The 21,773-nt window shown below is 42.9% G+C and overlaps 1 protein-coding gene across 8 annotated transcripts in view; it reads right to left on the reverse strand.

Moving 5' to 3' along the window:
- LOC126324633 (unconventional myosin-XV) overlaps positions 1-21,773 on the reverse strand; it is a 921,967-nt gene that overhangs the window by 182,414 nt on the left and 717,780 nt on the right. For all 8 annotated transcript variants that reach the window (XM_049995079.1, XM_049995082.1, XM_049995077.1 and 5 more), the window contains one exon: positions 3,949-4,067. In XM_049995079.1, the coding sequence (XP_049851036.1) occupies positions 3,949-4,067 (119 nt within the window). The remainder of the gene's footprint in view (positions 1-3,948; positions 4,068-21,773) is intronic.

The following is a 21,773-nucleotide window of genomic DNA, read 5'->3' on the forward strand; positions in this document are numbered from 1 at the left end:
TTCTCCATTGTCCAGTACCTCGTGTTCTGTGAATTCACATGGCCAGAAAGGTGAGACCACACATCATTATTCACAGTGTAATGGAGAGGGTCTAACAAACTGTTGTTGGTGTTATTCAAAAGGCACATACCATAATATACACGTTTCTGATTGGCATCCTCCCGTAATTGCTGCACAATTGTCACAGAATGTGGCTTCAGATTAAGACTTTTCAATTTTTGCTGGCAACACCTCCTACTCACTTGCACCTGTTGGTCCAATTTATGTGAAGAGTTTGGGCTCTGAATAATTCTTCACCGAATGTTTGCAATAGCTTCTGGTGTGCAAACTGAAGGAATTCTTTGTCGTTTTGAATTTTGCACTGATCCACGGGTGTGCCGATTTTTATACAGACTTTGTATTGCTCTCTTTGCTGGTAGTCCTCTATCCAGTACTTGACCCCAAAAATTTTGTATCAATCCAACCTGTTTTCACAAATGCTTCCACAATTTCAGTTCTTTCCGTTATCAAGAAAGTCATTTTGAGACCGCAAAGAGAAATATCTGACATCAGTGATGAAATAAACTGAAATTCTGACAGAAGAATCCTAAAAATTGAGCACTTCATAAAACTGTCAATTGCTCTGGCTATTCACTCTATTTCAGAAGTCGAAATATTGCATTCGCATTCAAAGGGGAGCTGGGCTACTTTTAACTGTGCCACCCTGTAGTTGGGGGGAACAACAACACACAGACATATGCACACACACACACACACACACACACACACATTTAGCTCTTCCACTGACACACAATTCTTTTCTTTGTTCTGTTTATTTATTTATTTTTTTCCTCTTGTATACGGCAGAAGGTACTTTGTGTACCACTATCACTTCCTATTTTCCTTGTTCAGTTGTGAATGGTTCACGAGAAGAACAGTTGTTAGTAAGTCTATGTAAGAGACTGAATCTCTATAATTTTACCTTTGTGGTCTTTCACACGAGATATATAAGATATACATAGACTGACTTTTCTTGGAATGTGTACTCTCGGCACATTAATAGTGAAGCTCTCCATGATGTAGAATGCCTCTCTCACAATGTCAGTAACTAGAGTTGGCAGAGTGTGTCCGTGATGCTTTTGTGCATACTAAATGACCCTGTAACAAAATGCGCTGCACTTCTTTGGACCTTATCTGTTTCCTCTATTAATCATACCTGTTATGGATCCCAGACTGATGAGCAATATTGAAGTATTTGTTAAACGAAGGTTTTGTAGCTATGTCCTTTATAAATGACCAACATTTCTTAAACATCAGTAATTAAAACTTCCGGGCTAAGAGGCCGTGGTCCAATAGTAGAAATACTTCTCCCTTTTAGCCCGGAAGTTTTAATTACTGAAGACGCCGGCCGTGACAGCCTACACGTTATGATTTCTTGAACATCTTTCCTATGAATCTCAGTCTGGCACCTGCCTTATCTGCGATTTGTTTTATATGGTCATTCCACTTGACATCTCTCCATAAGCATTCTCATGGATATTTCATGGATGTGATTGCTTCCAGTTATTGTTCTGGATTGGAGTAATCAAATAATAATGGGTTTTTCTGCTTACTTATGTGCAACACATTACATTTGTTTATGTTGAGAGCCAACTGCCCATACCTGCACCAAAAATCAATCCTCCACATGTCTTACTGCACCTTGCTACAATTTTCTAGCATTGCAGCTTCTCTCTACACAACAGCATCACCAGTGAAAAGCCTCAGGAAACTTTCCATGTTATCCACTAGGTCACTTACATACAATGTGAAAAGGAATAGTCCTATAACACTCCCTTGGCAAGCTGGCTTTTACACAACCATTATTTTTGGAACTCATGTTCATTCCTGCAGAGGAGATTTTTGGTCTTTAGAAATACCACAATATCCCAGTATAAAACATGTACAAAAATTATGCAACAGACAGACATCAGAGGTATAGGCCTATAGTTTTGTGGATCCATTCATTGAGCCTTCTTGAAAATGGGAATGACCTGTGCTTTTTCCTAATAATCAGGAACACTTTGCTCTTCCAGATACCTAAGGTATGCTCCTGCTAGAAGACAGGCAAGTTTTTTCACATACTTTATGCAGAAATGTACTGGTATCCCACCAGGTTCAGTGGCCTTACCTCTGTTGATCGATTTCAAATGCTTTTTTACCCCATTGTCACATGTTTCAATATCAACCATTTTGTCATTTGTTTGGTGATGTAAAGTAGGTACTAGAATGCGATTTTACCCTGTGAAACAGTTTTGGAAAAAGATGTTTAGTATTTCGACCTGTTCTGAGTCAGCCTCCATTTCAGTGCCATTGTGGTCACACTGAGTGTCTGGACAGGTGGTTTCGATCCATTTACTGATTTAACATAAGACCAAAACTTCTTAGGTTTTTCTGTCAAGTTCGTAGATAGAACTTTACTTGCAAATTTGTTGAACATTTCACGCATGACTCTCATTAAGCTAATTTTGGCATCATTAAGTTTTTGTTTCTCTGTATGCCTTTGGCTACATTTAAATTTACAGTGAAGCTCTCTTTGCTTTAGCAGCAGCTTCCTAACACAACTGTAGAACAATGGCGGGTCTCCCTCATCCTCTCAACTTTGCTCAACACTTACCTATCTAAAGCATACTGTACAATATTCTTGATGTTTGACCACTGATGCTCAACATCCTCAGTTTGGGAGAGATTTTTTCAGGTTGTCTGCTCAGGTAATTTGAACTCTGTTTCTGATCATTCTTGCTAAGCAGATATATCTTCCGACCTTTCTTTATATTCATATTTACAACTGTATTCAGTAATGCAGTAACAGCCCTATGCTCACTGATTCACTGTTCTCCACTGGGTCAGAACATGTAGGCCTGTTGGTGACATGGATATTTAAGACATTATTTTCATGAGTCAGTTCTCTGATTAGCTGCTCATGGTAAATTTCGGATAAGGCACTTAAATCAACTTCACATGATTCACAGCCCCTACAACCCATCTTTAATCACTCAAGTCTCTCAGTCTATGGCTGGTAACTTGAAATCTCCACCTAATACTACAACATGAACAGGAAATGTATGCAAAGTATTCACCAAATTTTCTCTCAGATGTTCCACCACAACTGCTCCTAAGGCAGGAGGTCTATGAAAGCAAAACATGACGATGTCTGATCCAACTTTAATATTTATTTTCATCCATGAGAAACCAGAACTGTTCTCTGAGATAACAGATTAACACTTTCAAAACCAAAGAAGACCATAAGATCACAAAGAGGACGTGGAAATAAAAACATAAAGGAAAGGAGCCTGAAGATATATTTTACAGATAACTTTCAAATGAGCATATGGCTATGACATACAAAGTAATCATCAATGGAAGTTAAATTTTCATGACTGCATTGATCAATTTTGTGACTGGAAGCAACACACTTTAAAATAAAATGAATCAACTAGAGAATCCAGGATGGAATGTAACAATATCAGAAAAGGATAGTTGCTACTCATCATATAGCACAACAAAAAGAGGGTGCAAAATGAGATATCGGCCAACAAGGCCTTTGTTGAAAATAGACAAAACACACACACACACACACACACACACACACACACACACACACACACACACACACATGAGCACAACCTCTGGCAGCTGAAGCCAGCAGTCTGTGACATGACCAGAAGAAGGTATATTGTTGTTTTACAAGCTTGGCAGTGAACATCAACACTCTGAAGAGTACAGTTAACTCATTAGGAACAGATAACACAAACTGAAATAGTGAAAATCTTGCATTGTGGTATTTAGTGAGCTTTCAATCAGGAATAGTTTCAGGCAAATATAGGGAAGTGGAGAACTGAGGATATCGCCGTCACATTATACCTTTAGAAATGACTAGAAAAATCAGAAAAAAATGTTTTCGATAAATGAGTGAAAATATAGGCTAACCTGAAAGTGTCAGTGACAGTGAGGGCATCATGGGTGGACGACGCCTTGTCCTGCCGCACTAGGCGCACCCCTGAATGAGATACTGCCAGGTGCTGAACAGTTGGATGCTGATGACCACCCTGAAACAGATATCTCACATTCAGTGTCAAATTATAAAAAAGAATAATAATTCATTACAGAATTTACTCAGAATATCACTGCAGCTGTTTAAGTTACACAACTGAATATTTCACCACTTTTCTTAAAAGTCTCGATCACAAAGCTAGCAGTTGTCGAACATGATCGAAAGGTACATTCAGAAATGTAACTGAATATTTGATCAAATTCTGTAAAATAAATTTGAAGAAAAAAAAAGCATATTCATTGTGTATTAGTGTTGTATTTTTGGTATTACATCTAAAGAGGCTCCTCCATACATAAGCACGTTGTTGTGCTCTGCAACTGTTTTTCCATTTCATCAGATCAAAAACTTCATTATTTAAAAAAAAATAAATAAAGGAAGGCAATCAATTGATGTAAGGTCCATAGCTACAGATAAAGGTAAAGACTTCAATAGCTTTCAATCTTGCACTCTTTATCTAGCTTAAGAACACATGTTCATGCTGGGCATGAACATAAGAAGATGTGGGTCACCAGTCATCTTCTTATGATTCAACTTGCCCCTGCTGGCATCTTGCAGTACAGTTCCAGCTGCTACGTGGCAACACAACCAAATAATGATAACAGTATTGCATGAGGATCAGTGTGCACAACCAATAGACAGCACTACCTTATGAGTTAAGAGTAGTAACCTACCTATTATAATCCTCATTCTGCTATGGTTCATTGTATGCTCACTTGACTCCACTCTTGTGCACACGTGTTTAGACTCATCCCAGCTATGTACACATACTCTGTATGGAACTTAGAGCCAATGATTTCATTAAAATGATTTGGTTATTCTATGCTTACTTATTTGTGTGTGTTACTATACAAGTGGTGATGAGTACAGTTCATTATTTACATGGGTATTTTTGATGAAGTTTTACTGCAGCAGCAGCGGCTCGAAAGCCAGAGATGGTTGGAAATGCAGGAGCACTAACACACAGCCAATTTGGCTAGAATGTTACAGGCCTGTTAATGTGGGCATGAAATTTGCTGGCCTCTCTGCCATCTTTCCCCACTTACAAAGATGCTGCCAAAAACTGGGAATCGTATGAGAAATGCCTATTGTAGCACTTCACAGACTTCAAGGTAATAGATGCTGAATTTCTTAAAGCTCTCATTCTGTTGTGGATCTCTCCACAAATGTAGCATTTGTTAGCCAAGTTAGCGAACCCCCCCCTCCCCCCCGCGTCAGGACCCTGCATCTCTGTCCTTCAATGAAATTTGTAGTTTGCTGACTTTTTATTATTGCAAATATAGTTGTGATTTCCGTGACAGTGGAATGTTTTCAGTGCAGGAAACAACCTTATCAATCATATCGGACTTGGGCTGTGGAGCTGCAAAGTTAGTCACACACATCATTTCATTATGCTCAATTAAGGAATCTTATGCAGACATAATGGTTCAGGATGCTATCACCAGTTTGGCCCCCGATAAAGAAATCTGCCAATGGGCACTGCAGTTTGAAGCCCCTCCTTAGAAGAAGTACTTAAGTTAGCACAAGCATCTGAAGTTTCCTGAACTGCAGGACATCTATTAGATTTCTAGGATGATATGGTCACTGTCAACTTAGATGACAATAGGCACATGGGGCCCAGCATGTCTTCGGAATAGGAAGTCGTGGGACTACAGCACGCCATGCTGCAACATTCCACACACACACACAGCCCTCGGTAGACATTAATGTTGTTAGACATGTATGTGACAATTTTGAAATTTTTTCTAAGAAATTGTTCATCAATGCATGTATCAATAGTACGCCCCTTCAATTGGAAGTGGATACAGGCACGGCAGTATCGCTTTTGACCTCTGACACTTAACTGCTTTGCAGTTTCCCTCCAATGCCTCCAACTTCAGGCCATCTTGTCAGTTATAACCAGCAACAAATTCCTGTTCTTGGACAGTTTATGGCACAGACCACAACCTTGATGAAGTTGTTTTCAAAGGTCCCACAACTGAGGACCATCTTTACAACTTTCAGCTTCTGTCTCAGACCGTGCAAGTCTCAAATGCAATTTGGATAAGTTAAACTTCTTACAACCCTCTATAAAACACCAGTGTATGTCATTTGCCATCAGTGGATACAGTCGACAAACAGTCATATACCAGCTATTGAGGGCCTAGTAAGTCCTACTAATGTGAAGAAGCTCCAGGCATTTTTTTTAGGCAAAGTCGCATATTACCACAAGTTCTTGCCACAAGCATCTAGAGTAACATATCCTTTCAATCAATTGCTCACGAACAGTGGCTCATTTGTTTGGAATCCTGCCTGTGAACAACTGTTTCATAAATTGAAAGACAGTCTGCATTTCACCCCATGCCAGCTTGTTGTGGCTACTGATGCATCACAGTATGATGTGGGAGCCATGCTGTCTCAACACAAAAGATGGTTCAGAACTGCCCAATGCTTTTGCCTCAAAAATGTTCAAGTCAGCACAGGAGAATTACTCACAAATTGGGAAGGAGGCCGTCACCATTGTTTATGCTCTCAAGAAGTTTCCTGTGTTTCTCTTTGGTGTCAAGTTCCACCTGGTTATGGATCATCAACCTTTTGTTTCCCTCTTTAGCCTCGATACACATCTGTCAGACAAGATGGCACACAGGCTTCAATGGTGAGCTCTGTTCCTCAATCGTTTTCACTACAAGATCCACCCGCCCGATGGCTAAACACTCCAGTGCCAATGTCCTTTCCTACCTTCCTATAGTTTAGCCACTGAAACAAGAACTGAGGTGATAAACGTGGCGAGACAACAACAATGCAGGAACACTCCAAACAATGATAGTAGGTATCTCAACACACGGACTTGGAATGCAGCACAGCCGAGATGCACATGCGGACTGTGGCGAGTACTAGACTGCCGGGATAGTGTTGCAAGTCTGCCTAAAAACCTGACTACGGTAAATGTGATTATCCGTGGACTTCAGGACATCAGGTTGATTTACAACAAGTTACCTAAACTGAGATTTTGCAGATCCCTAGAGCTGTTAGTGTATTCTGTTAATTTACTATTAGGCAATGAAACAGAATTCGAGTTAATGGTTCGTTCAAGGTTACTGTATTAGACAAATATTGGGCTGGTACAACTTACAATGATCACATCCAGTCATCTGTTGATAATAACTAAAATGTCATTCACTGGTGTATGGAGAATTATATTTTGGATTGACGTAAGTTCTGGCTAGTTCCAGTCTGTGGTAGCGATTCTGACATAACCATTCTGAGCGGGACTGGTTTCTTTTTCAATGTATATGCAGGATTTATTGAGCTGTTTTGACTACTGGTGTAATACTCATGAGTAGATTTGTCATTATAGCATACAGTGCATGATTATTACTGAAAAGTCCAAGTTGATAGCGAGCCACACTTGCCCTCAACTTAATGAGATTATTCTATCAAATTCCATTTTCAGTGCAGCATTAAGGAATTATTACACAGGGCGGCGTGCAGTGCTATTAGTCACTTTATGGGAAGCTGAATTGAGTATTCAAACACTTCTGTAACAAAGATTTGGATACAGTGTTAGCCACTAATGCCTGAAATGGTACCAATTTCGATAAATGCTACATTTTTAGGGATAAAGTCACTGTTGCAACAATTACTTTTTGTAGGAAAGGCTCCATTAGATTTCATTACACTGAAGGTCAATTTCAGCACATGTACCTGACATTACTTGAAAATAAAACTAATCGTCATTAAAGTGTTAAAAAGAATAAATTTACAATTTGTCATTCAGTCATTCGTTTATGCATTAGTAAACCATTACAGCCCTCAAGAAAAAGTCAAAATAATATTAAAAGAATTAAAACATAAATTAAGATACAAATGCGTTACAGACATTGGCTGTGAGTGGGCACTGACTTAAATCAATAAAGAAAGTTGAAAATTTGTTCCAGATTGAGATTTGAACCCAGGTCTCCTGCTTGTTAGGCAGATGCACTGCTCACTGCACCATCCTGATACAGTGGTCATCGCAACTGCAAGGATTACCCTAGCACGCCTCCTATCAGACCCAAATTCTTGACTTATCCACACACTACTAATGTAGTGCCCCCTTGCCCATTATCCTCATTGCTCATTACATTTCATCCATCCACTTAATAGTTGTAGCCTACCACACATCTACACTGAAGAGACAAGAGGCCATATATATATGGTGTCTCTTCTTTCGGATACAATCAAAGTGAGGATGGCCAATGATTGCTTCAGTGTAGGCACCCTCCAGGCTTGAACTCTTACAGGAATCGGTGAAATGCCATGAATAATGAGGGTAATGGGCCAGGGGCACTACATTAGTAGTGTGTGCATAAGTTGAGAATTTGGGTTGGGCAGGAGGCAGGCTAGATTAGTCCGTGCAGTTGCGATGACCACTGTGTCCAGATGGCACAGAGGTCAGCCTATTTTCCTAGTAAGCAGGAGTCCTGGGTTCAAATCCTAGTCCAGCACAAATTTTCAATTTTTCCCATTGATTTAAATCAATGTCCATTCACAACCAATGTCAGTAATTCCCTTGTGTCTTAATTTATAGTGGCTGCTGGATCTATATTCACAACTAAATTGTTATTTTTCCAAGAACAAAGCCCAAAGAAAGAGAACAAAGAAAAAACATAAAATTTATCTTGTATTTAGTTGTGGTAGATTCAGATCAGGTGTTAGTTCTATTGGAATAGTTCACAGTCCGATTCTAATTAAATATTAGTCTACAAAGACAAAAAATATGTGGAGGAAAGGAAATGTAGAGCAAACACGGAAGAAAAGAAAGCTAAGCATTAGAATTTATGAAATGTGAATGATGTGTATCTGAAGCTGGGCACTCTCAGGTGAATTGCATCTATGACTCGTAAGTAAGAAGATCTTCGCTAATCTGATTCACGAGTAGCAAAAGATAGGCCAAATGAAACTTTAAGAAAGGTGATAATATCAGGTGGTTATAATTCAAGAGCAGCTACTCATGGAGATCCAGTGTGGGCTGTAATTATCATGTAGCAACAAAACTTGCTACATACCCTAATGTGTCAATAAGGAACTAATTTATGCTGGAAAAAAAATTAGTTCCAATTTTGACCACCAAGTGCAAATCTGTTACTGTGGACTGTTTGTATGACGGTATGACATCCACACTGTCATTTGACACGTCATAACATTAGTGAACAGTATGACTATTGAGAAGATAGGCAGTGCGCTGGTAATGTTTTATGTGATGACTGCACTTAAAATGCACTGAGGGAGTATTGCTGACTGAAAGGTATGAGGAGAGACTCGATGTCATTAAATGGTTTAAAGAAGACGATAATCAAATTTGAAAACATGGGTGGCGGCTGGAAGAGGACGGCGTCCTATTCCGATGGAAGTTACTGACGAGGTTGCTGTTGCTGTAACTGACCATGCAGCACATGGCCTGGGTAGTGTTAGTGGTCATGCAGAGTCACGAGAGCTGTCCATCCCATCGTCAAGAGTACAGAAAATTTTGAAGTCTGTTTTACACTGGTACCTGTACAAGATCCAAATGCTACGTCAACAAAAAACCTCATAATTTGCAGCAACACTCTGCATTTGCTCTTCAGTTTCTGGGATGGATGGAAGTTGATGATATGTGACCTAGCAATATGTTATGGAGTGATGAGACATATTTTAAATGCAGGGTGCAGTGATTACACAGAACTGATGAATTTGGGGCACTGTTAAACCACATGTTGTGCATGAAGAGTCACTGCACTCACTGCATGTGATGTTTGGATTTACAAGCAACTTTACCCTTAGTCCGTTGTTCTTTGAAGAGAATGCACCCAGAAGACCTGTCAGGTGTACTGTGATGTCTGCAAGTTATCGAGACCTCCTCGTACAGAAAGCGATTCCGGCTTTGGAAGAGAACAACTGTGTGGAAACCACTGTTGTCATGCAAGATGAGGCAACACCTCATGTCGTTCACCCAGTGAAAGATCTGCTTAATGCAACTTTACAAGAATACGTTATCACGAGAGGTTTTCCAAATGGATGACCTGCAAGACCATCTGATTTGAATCCATGTGACATTTGGCTCTGGGGATATCTAAAAGAACATGTTTACCAGTAACATTTTCAGTCTCTACCTGATCTGAAGGCCAATATACAGGAACACATTGCTCAGATTCCACCAGAACTACTGTGAGCAACTGTTGATCATGTCATTTTACAGGTGCAGCACCTCATCAATGTCTCTGGTGCTCATACTGAGTAAATTATGTAAGTGGTGGTTAATAATAAAATAAACATGATGCCTTTCTCACTTGTTTAGCTTTCCTGCCCGTGTCCCATTCCTAATGTATTACATATGGAAATATTTCTATACATACTTTTAACATTCAGAGCACCAGATTTGAATCAGGTGGGCAAAATTGGAACTATATTTTTCCAGTGTAAATCAGTTCTGCATTAACACATTAGAATATAAGGGGCATTCAAAAAGAAATGAGCAGGAGTCTGGAATGTACAAACCAGTGACAGGAGGTGTGGTTCCAACCAGAGCATTTAAAGCCCATCGCTAGAGGGTTTGCATGCACGTCACTTGACTATACAGAGACAGCAACACCATGCATCAATCGTCGAACACTACCAGTCACATTGCAAACAGTGACATTGAGGCATCAATTGAAGAACAAAGAAGTGTTGTTCATTTTCTGACAGCAGAAGGAGTAGGAGGAATGGACATTCATCGACGAATGTCACAAGTGTACGGCAAACACTGCATGTCCCTTGCATGGGTCAAGGCGTGGCACGAGTGCTTCAGGAAAGGATGGGTGTCGTCAGCCGATGATGCACGGTCTGCAGCATGACACTGCACTTCCAATGACATCATCCAGCTGGTGGATGCACTCATTACCCAGGACCACTGAGTGACAGTGAAAGCCATAGCTGCCACAGTCGGATTGAGCGTTGGAAGTGTTCAGACCACCATGAAGGAACGCAGGCACAAGTGCAAAGTGTGTACCCAATAGGTGCCCCACAGTCTTCAACCACACCAGGAAGCATGTTGAATGGCCCACTGTCTTGCTCATCTGCAGCGCTATGCTCGGGAAGGGAGTGCATTCCTGACACGAGTGGTGGCTGGAGATGAGTCATGGTGTCATCACTTGGAACAAGAATTAAAATGACAAAGTCTCCAGTGGAAGCATCCAGGGTCATCACCACCCAAAAAAGCCAAGGCCATCCACATGAGAACAGGAAAGTTTATGCTGACATTTTTCTTTGACCAAGATGGCCCCCTTCTGATTCATTTCCTGCAGTATGGGACAACAGTGAATGCCCAGCGTTACTCGCTAGCTTTGAACATCCTTCACCAAGCGATCAAATCAAAGCGACCAGGAAATCTCACCCGTGGGTCATTCTGTTCCATGACAATGAAAAACCTCACACGGCCAACAGTCGCGGCATTCCTGCAGAAATTCAAATGGTAGGTTCTTGGCCACCCTCCATACAGTCCAGACCTCTCTCTCTGCTATTATGCCATTTTTTGTCCCCTTAAAAAGGCTCTGAGAGGCATATGATTGACCTCAGACGGTGACATCCAGCTGTACATGCGGAGCCGGCTAACATTGCAGCCCCGGGAATTTTGTGAGACAGCCTTTCACTGTCTTGTGTCACAGTGGGATAAGTGTCTCAACAACCACGGTTAATACTTTTAACATACGAGTACTGGTTTTTGTAATTATGCCTCCAGCTGACTTCTTTTTGTGAATGCTCCTTATATCTAACACATTTTGCTGCCATACGATAATTGCAGTTCACATTGTAACTCCGTGAGTAGCTGCATTTTAATTGTAGCCACCTGGTTCGTAATTGAGATTTCGATATAGTATTTTATCATCAAAAATAGGTAAGACTTACATAATTGCTATTTATGTATTTGTACATTGACCTGAGCAGAGATACTACTTGTTCAGGTTGAATGTAAATTTCAGTGCATGATTTTTACACATATACCAGTCACATATATGTGCTTTATATAATACTGAAACAGCATTATCAAGCCGAAGGGAGATAAGTCAATTTCCATTCTTAATCTTGTCTAGTGAAACAATATCTGCCAAGGAGTACATATCACTGGCACTACTTTTTGTTTATTTGTATATAGGGCATAGGATACTTATGTGCTGTTTCGTAGGTTATATTTTCAATATGCAGTAGGGCAAATCAACACAGTACACCTGCTGAACGGATTGTCTATAGCTTTGGTTCACACACATCAAAAGCCATTTTGTCACCGCTGGACTATTGCAAGACTCCAATAAATATGCACCTGTGGTGGTACTACTGGACAGCCCCTCCACCAGAGGTTAGCGATCTCATCACAAAACTGCCTGCCTCTGGAAAGTACGAGTAACAAAAAGATGAGCTCATTATGTGGATTTCCCTCTACAGCATGTAACAATTAGCACAATCTTTGCAGAGGGAACAAATTGGCAATGGGAAGTCATCACAGTTTCTGTGACACTTCTGCACCTTGGCCAGACGGGACATCCCAGACCCACTCCTGTGCTCCGTGTAAATGTTTCACTTGCTGGAATTGCATCACAACCTGTTCTTGGTAATGCAGAGGCAAACTTAACTGATATGGCAGAGATCTTGGACAAAGTATTGGAGGTTGCCACTCCACAGGTATTTAATACAACAGCTGCCAGAAACAGACTGGACTACATAAAGCTCTTATCTCAAAAAGCTGGCACAGCATGTCACAGCCCTTAATATATACAAATCACAAGACCACATTCCATCACCGGGAGAACATAACATTGCTCCTCATCCTCACCAGACTGGACCAATGTATTTACCACCGTGGTTTTGTAGACAGGATACTTAAGTGCAGATCACTGTGTTCCTGTGTGGAAAACATAGACATCATCCTACCACACCCTTTGAGCAAGTCTGCCAGCAGCTTCAATGTGGACAACTATCCTAACATTTAGTGATCACAGGCAGGACCATTGAGGTGCAGTTTCTAGTGGACACTGGGTCAGATGTGTGAGTTTCCACTTACAATGGCAACCATGAACACATGCAAATTACAACTAAGCAGCACCAAATAAATCACTCACAACTACATGTGGGCTCCTGAAAACTGGACATCTGTTAAGACAGTCACTGAAGTTGCGATTTATATTGCAGATGTAACTTACACTTTATCGGACTAGACTTCTTGTCCTTTGACATCGTCCTTGATGTGAGGAACACTATCATTTTGGACAAGTCACATCATTGAAGGTTTCATAACAGCCCACACAGCGCAGCAATCTGTTGGTACCCTTCCTTGCCACACTGCTGCCACTGGTGTGCCAACTGAAAAATTTCCCATCAGTTATGCAACCCATGGAGTGTCGCCATCACCCTACCACTAAACAGTGAATCACATCAGGATCACATCTCGTATTTCAGTTCTGTCACAGCCCAGACAGATGGCCCCCAACAAACTCCACATCACAAAAGTAGAATTCAATGCAATGACCCAAGCAAGCATGGCATGACCACCAGAAAGCAATTGGGATCCTCCCCCTCATCTAGTACCAAAATAACTGAACAGATGGTGGCGATTATAGAGGACCCAATATTAGAAAGATTTCTGGCTGTTATCCTGTGCACCACTTCACAAATTTTGTATGTCGAATGACGGGATGCATTGATAACTCAACACTGAACATAGTAAAAGCCTACAACCAAATGCCTGTGGCAACAGATGATATTCCTAAAACTACAATACCATTGCCATACATGTGTTATGGCCAACAGAATACAGTACAGACTTTTCAACTCTTTGACACATAAGTTTTGCAAGGATTAGACTTCTGCATCACATACACAGATGATGTGTTGGTGGCACTGACACCCTCTGAATAACATGAAAGACATCTCTGCATAGTTTCCCGAAGCCTGGAAACAATGGAATCCTCATAAATTCAGCTAATACGACATTGGTGCCAGTGAAACGATGTTCCACCAACTGAACGAATCGCCATACTTACGTCTCAGCTGGCCCCAAAAAGGGTGCATGAAGTGCATCAGTATCAGAAGATGATAAACATTTACTGTTCTTTTTCCCACGCTGATGAGGCTCAGTTGCTATTCTATGCTGTCTTTGATGGCACTAAAGTGCATGGTACTATGCCTGTTGCTTGGACTGACAAACTAAAGGCACAATTTGAAGCCTGAGAGACAGGTCTCATGCAAGCCACCATTCTTGCACATCTGACTGCTGATACACCATTATCGATTTTGTAGGTGCCTTATTCCCCACTGTTGGTGATGTGCTACAACAAAATGTAAGTGTGTGCTGGCAGCCATTGTGTTTCTTCTCCAAGAAGGCCAAAGAGAAGCAGTACCATTGGCCACTATTTTATGCAGAATTGAATCAGTTAGATACTCCTGATTCATGGTGGAAGGGCATGCCTTCACTAAACATGGTGTCCCAGGAGTAATGGTCAAATTCAGGGATATGACATGAATGATCATTTAAATCAAATATGTGTGATAAACATGAGTTTTAAAATATGTATGTTAAGAGCTATGTGTGGTGTCACTGCCAGACACCACACTTACTAGGTGGTAGCCTTTAAATCGGCCGTGGTCCGGTAGTATACGTCGGACCCGCGTCTCGCCACTATCAGTGATTGCAGACCAAGCGCCGCCACACGGCAGGTCTAGAGAGACTTCCTAGCACTCGCCCCAGTTGAACAGCCGACTTTGCTAGTGATGGTTCACTGACTTCTATGCTCTCATTTGCCGAGACGATAGTTAGCATAGCCTTCAACTACGTTATTTGCTACGACCTAGCAAGGCGCCAGTATCTGTACTATTGATATTGTGAATCATGTACCATAAAGAGCGACGTTCTCCATTAATGGATTAAAGTTAAGTATTCCACCAGCTACGTCCATTTTTCTCAATTCTAATTCCCTTGTCATGTTCCAGACCTCATGCCAGCCTGCGTGAGCTGAGACGCGTGCATTTCGGCCTCCTTTAGCAATACGGTTGGCTCTCCTGCCAACCACATCATTGGCGATGAGGCATAACCGCGTTTGTATCGATATTGCCCTGATTTACATGTGTAATGGCTTCGCCACAATCTACAGATATACTGTCCGAATTTTATCGCTTACAGAATCAGCAGACGCAGCCCTTACTGGATGCCCTTGGACAGCTCGTCCAGGGTCAACGTGCGATGCAAAATGATGCGGCAGCAGCCGCTTCACCGCTAATGCAGCCGCCACACGCTGTTGCACCCACTTTTCGCCCTTTTGATGCTGCCCTGGAAAGCTGGACGGAGTGGTCACGCCAATTTGGATTCCATCTCGACGCATACAGAATTCAAGGTAACGAGCGGCAGCCTTCTCTCCTTTCCTCCATCGGGGTTCAAACGTACCGTGTGATAGTCAAATTATTTCCCCGAAGCGACGTAGCAACTCTGTCCTACGAAGAAATTTTGTCTGCATTAGATGCATATTTCAAAGAATCAGTCAATGTAGTTGCGAAAAGGTATACCTTCTTTCGTACACAACGTACGGCAGGTCAGACTAATCGGGAGTGGGTTGCAGCCTTGCAAGGCCTTACTAGGGATTGTGCTTTTGAGTGTCAATGTGGACTCCCTTATTCAGATACTATGGTACGTGATGCAATTGCACAGAACGTTTCTGATGTTCGTATAAGGGAACAGATTTTGAAACTTGTAAATCCCTCCCTTCAACAAGTGATGGACATATTGGATCGGCAGGGCACACTTGACTTTGATCAGGAATCATTTGAAACTTCGCCAGCAGTGTGTCAGGTTAACCGGCCCGCCGGGCGAGCTGCACGAAACAGTAAACAGTCCTCACGCCTGGCCGCGCCGCTGCCGCCAGGCTCTCAGGCACGTGTACCATGACGGCAAGCTAATGCAGTGATCAAATCATGCCCGCGGTGTGCTACTAAACATTCGCGTGAGAATTGCCCGTCACGCCAAGCTATTTGCTTTTATTGTACTAAAAAAGGACATGTTCAGAGTGTTTGCTAGAAAAAGCTCAGATCGGAAGCTCAAAACCGTTCCAGGCCCTTTGCTGCGCGCTGGAATCGGAATTTAACCACGGATACTCAGGCTCGCGAAACTTCGCCCATGGAAATTCATGTAGTTCATTCCACTCTGCTCAGTGCCACTCTCTCTAACAGTGACTGTGTTCGTCCCAAAAATAGTGTGTGTCGACATCGCCAGAACTCCCGTCAAGTCGCACGAGATTCTGTACCAGTGTCAGTTCACGTTGCACGAGACAGTCGCTATTGTCGTCAGCAGGACAATAAACTTTTTGTGGACTTGGCCATTAACGGCAAAGTGATACCTTTCCAGCTCGATACCGGAGCTGCAGTTTCACTGATCAATTAAGACACTTACAAACTGCTGGGCACACCTCCGTTGCGTGCAGCAAATGTTACGCTAAATAGCTACTCCGGTCAAGATATCCCTGTGTTAGGACAGTGCAGCCTTCTGGCAACATACAAAGGACAAGCAAAACTTGTGTCATTTTACGTCCTTCGTTCTTCTTCTGCAGTGAACTTGTTTGGTTTCGATTTATTTCAGTTGTTTAACTTGTCTATAGTAAATCAGGTCCTATCAGTAAACCAGACTGACCCCAGACAGTGTTTCTCGTCTATGTGAAGAATTTGCAGACATTTTTGCACCGGGCCTTGTTTGCGCTAAGAACTATAAAGCACACTTGGAACTGAAAGTAAATGTGCAACCGAAATTTTTCAGAGCGCAAGATGAGGTTGCAAAAACATTACACAAATTGGAATCACAAGGTGTAATTGAATGTGTGCAGGCTTCTCTCTGGGCATCACCCTTACTAATTTTGCAAAAACCTTCCGGTAAGTTGAGACTTTGTGTGGACTTCAAGGCAACAGTGAATCCACAACTAGTGATTGCAACTTTTCCTTTACCTCGCCCGGAAGATCTTTTTGACAAACTGTGCCCGGGTAAATATTTTTCAAAGTTGGACCTCGCAGATGCGTACTTGCAAATACTGGTGGACGAAGAATCCCAGCGCGTTTTGGTGGTTAACACGCAACTTGGTTTGTATCGATTCAAACGACTGCCATTCGGGTGTGCATCCGCCCCTGCATTTTTTCAGCAATATCTACAAACTGTTTGTGCATCGGTCCCTACTGCAGCAAATTATCTGGACGATATTGTGAACTCCGGAAAGACGGAAGAAGAACATTTGGCCAGTCTCAGAACATTATTTCGGGTCCTGCGACAAAATGGTCTGCGCTTGGGCAAGGACAAATGTGTGGTTTTTGCTCGGGACTTGCCATACTTGGGACATGTACTCATTGCCCAAGGCATACATCCCAGTCCCACGCACCTTCGTGCCATACAAGACTTGCCTTCGCCGCAGAATTTGAAGCAGCTACAGAGCGTGCTGGGAAAAATAAATTACTACCATCGCTATGGGCCGCATGCCTCTTCCATTTCAGCTCCGCTTCATCGCTTACGCCGTAAGGGTGTTCCGTTCGTCTGGACGACGGAATGCGAACGCGCCTTTCGCCAGTTGAAAACGGTGTTGCTTTCCAATACTTGCCTCACGCCATTCGATCCCCAGAAGCCCCTTTTGTTGATGGTGGATGCATCGGATTTCGGGATCGGTGCTGTGCTTGTGCACAAAGATGGATCGCACGATCGTCCTATTGCCTTTGCGCCCAAATTGCTCTCGTCTGCGCAAAGAAATTATTCACAGATCGAGAAAGAAGCATTGGCTCTCGTATTTGGTGTTACAAAGTTTCATGATTTCTTGTATTGTCGTCACTTTACAATAATCACAGATCACAAACCTTTGACATTGCTTTTTCATCCGACCAAGCCTGTACCTCCACGTACAGCGCAGAAATTCATTCGCTGGTCTATTTTCCTCTCGCAGTACCGCTACAATATCTTGTATCGGTCCATTGCTAAGCACGGAAACGCCAATGCGTTGTCCTGCTTGCCTGTTGCTGAGGATAGGGCATTCGATTCCTCCGAACTTGCTTGCATGTTCATTGATGCGGAAACCGATGACGTGGTCGAATCGTTTCCGATTGATTTTCGTCGTGTAGCTACAGCCACAGCTGCCGACCCTGTCCTTGCTCCCGTTCTGCGTTTTGTTGCTACGCAATGGCCCTTGTCTAAGTCATGGATCGGGGACCCGTTGATTCGCCGATTTTTTGCTCACAAGGAGAGACTTTTTGTACAGTGTGGTGTTTTGCTGTTGCGTTCTGATAATGATCAGTCCATGGTCGTGGTACCACGTTCGTTACAGTCCTCTGTCTTACAGCTTCTCCACCAAGGACATTTGGGTATAGTGAGAACGAAACAACTTGCTCGTCAGCATTTTACCTGTTTCAGAATCGATGCCGCAATTACGAATATGTGCTCTTCTTGCATGGTGTGTACCGAACAACAATCAGCACCACCGCGGAAATTCTTTGCATGGCCAAAAGCCACTTCCCCTTGGCAACGCTTACACATTGATTTTGCTGGTCGGTAGATTCATTCAGTAATTTTCCTTTTGTGGTCCGGATGTCTTTCACGACATCGTCTGCCATCATCCAAGTGTTGTCTGCAATCTTTTGCATTGAAGGTCTTCCACAGACTATTGTTTCCGACAATGGACCACAATTCATGTCCGCAGAGTTTCAGTCATTCTGCAAGGCCAATGGTATTCAACATCTGATGTCCGCGCCGTTTTCGCCGCAGTCCAACGGTGCCGCTGAACTATTGGTAAGGACTTTCAAAGTCACAGATGTTGAAGTTGAAAGAGTCACATTCTTGGGAGGACGCATTATTGCTCTTTTTGTCCTCGTATCGCTCTCAGCCCCGAGATGGTCGCTTGCCGGCTGAGTTCCTCCACGGTCGTCATCATCGAACCTTGATGTCTTTGCTACATCTGCCGCGTCAGGTTCCTGTGCAGCGGCAGACACCTGCTTTTGCTCCAGGCGAAGTTGTCTACTATCGCCACTAGCGAGGTTCACGGTGTTGGCTCGCAGAGCGCATTCTTCGCTGCCTCGGACACGCTATGTATCTGGTTTTGGGGGCCTCTGGTGAGATGCGTCGGCATCTCAATCAGCTGCGCCTCTGTCGTCGCACGGGATCTGCCGCTCCCCGTCTGCTTTCAGCGACGGTGCCATCCGGTCAGCCCCCGGGGACCCATCTACTGGTTCGCCTCAGCCCCAGGTGTTACTGTCGCTGCCTTTCATTTTGCCCCATGGTGACGCGCCGCCACCGCCTGTTCTCCCGCTGGCGACACCCGCAGTGGACGCGTCGCTGCAACCGCTGGGCGCCTTCCTGGGTCACGTGCCGCCGATGGCTTCCTGGGACCAGTTGTCCTCCGACATGGAACTATTGCCCGCTCCGGACCCTGTGTCGTCTTCACCCGTCGGGTGCCCCGGCCCGATGAAGGTCGACCCTTCGGCCCCTCCTGTCTCTCTATGGGCGCATACACCACATGTTGGCGTGCACCCTGGAGCAGGTTTTCAGGCGTTTCCTAGCTCCCCGCGGTCCGAATGGCAGGGTGCGGGTGGCACAGCATCGCCTGTTGTTAGGCTCCCCACCTCGTCGCATACGTCAACATGCCGTCCTCCTCACGGCGGGCGGAAGCCTTATGCCTTACGCCGATTTGCGGGGGAGGAATGTGGTGTCACTGCCAGACACCACACTTGCTAGGTGGTAGCCTTTAAATCGGCCGTGGTCCGGTAGTATACGTCGGACCCGCGTCTCGCCACTATCAGTGATTGCAGAACGAGCGCCGCCACACGGCAGGTCTAGAGAGACTCGCCCCAGTTGAACAGCCGACTTTGCTAGCGATGGTTCACTGACTTCTACACTCTCATTTGCCGAGACGATAGTTAGCATAGCCTTCAGCTACGTTATTTGCTATGACCTAGCAAGGCGCCAGTATCCGTACTATTGATATTGTGAATCATGTACCATAAAGAGTGACGTTCCCCATTAATGGATTAAAGTTAAGTATTCCACCAGCTACGTCCATTTTTCTCAATTCTAATTCCCTTGTCATGTTCCAGACCTCAGGCCAGCCTGCATGAGCTGAGACGCATGCATTTTGGCCTCCTTTAGAAAAACACGGTTGGCTCTCCTGCCAACCGTAACACTATGAACACTTCTCCATCTTCAATAATGTGAATCAAATCTCTTCTACTGCAAGCTCTTTGCTTTCCATATTTTGGAAGAAGGTACTATAGACAAAAGAAAACATGAAAAACTTGCCTAGTAAATAAGGTCTCTAAAGTGCACAATTTAAGAACTATGAGCACTTGTTCTGTAGAAGAGATGTGTTTCATATTAACAAAGTAGATGATAGGTGCTCACAACTCTTAAGGTATCCCCCTATTTACGGGACATTTTTTTCTTGTTAGGGACCACACTACCACCTCTCAAAATATGGAAAGCAAAGAGCCATTGCAGATCAAGCAGCTAAACTTTATTTCACAGTTTAAAACAAACACTCAACATGTGAGCATTCAATAAAAGTCACTGCTAATGTTTTGTCTAGAGTGGAAACTATTTCTGCACCTGCAGATTTTGCTGAACTGGTAGAAGCACAAAATAATGGAAAGGTGCCCCAGCACTTACATCACATACCATGGCTAGCAACTGAGAAGCTGGTATACTGTGATGAGTTAGTAAGCCATATGTGCCTACCCATTTACAACAATGGGTGGTTGACACTCTAGATGGATTCAGCCATCTACCAATCCATGCTATAAGGGTGCTACATCAGAGCACTTTATGTGGCCCAGTACACAGGAGGGCTGCCTAACAGGAGCTCCAGACCTTGTGAGGTAACGGGTGAGTAGTCGCACCCTGAAAATATTTTAAGTTCAGACGAAGCAGTGGCCGCACGGGCCGCTCAGCCAGCCTGGGCCCAACAGCAAACATGTGATGGAGAACGCTCGCTGGACAAGAGGGGTAGCCCCTGCGCATGGTCCAGCTGCGTGGCTGAGAATTCCATTGTGATACTGTGTTGATGAAGGGAACATGCCAGGAGTGCCAAAGATTCGTATAGAAATTAATAGCAGCCAGATGAATCATGATACCTCAAAAAGAAACATGTACATTACCATTATTTGCAAGGCGATTCTGATGGTGTAATGAGGTTTTCAGTATCTTTATTAGTTTAAAGTTTAGTATCTGACTGTAAATTATACAAGTAACACACAGTAACGAATTTCCAAAATCTAAATGGTTCATCTGATTTCTTCGATCTATGTGTCTTTAGAAAGCTATTAGTCTAAACTTAAATTGGTATGAATTACAGGCATGTAACTTGAATAGTACATGAGTTAGTGGAGGTCAAAGTGGCCAATTACTATCAATCACGTCAGGCCATAAGTACTTCACAGTTACATGAAAAAACGGTAGCAGCATGCTTATAAATATACTTACTCATCTGTGTCTTTGTTTATATTCGATATATACTATTCATGAAGAAATTGGTTAAATATTTACTGTGTTTTAGAAAGCACAGAGACATTAGGCTACTGGGCTACCTTTTGTTCTATTCCTTTGATACATGTTTATTTAATTTGTTTATGTATCTAATCATGTGTGTTAGAGCGTGTTTATGGTCCAGCCATATGAGTATTTATTTAATTTCAAGTAATTTAAATGTAACTCCAGTATTTCATATGCTTTTCA

This window comes from Schistocerca gregaria, chromosome 2 (assembly GCF_023897955.1).
Source record: "Schistocerca gregaria isolate iqSchGreg1 chromosome 2, iqSchGreg1.2, whole genome shotgun sequence".
In the NCBI taxonomy this organism is placed as follows: Eukaryota; Metazoa; Arthropoda; class Insecta; order Orthoptera; family Acrididae; genus Schistocerca; species Schistocerca gregaria.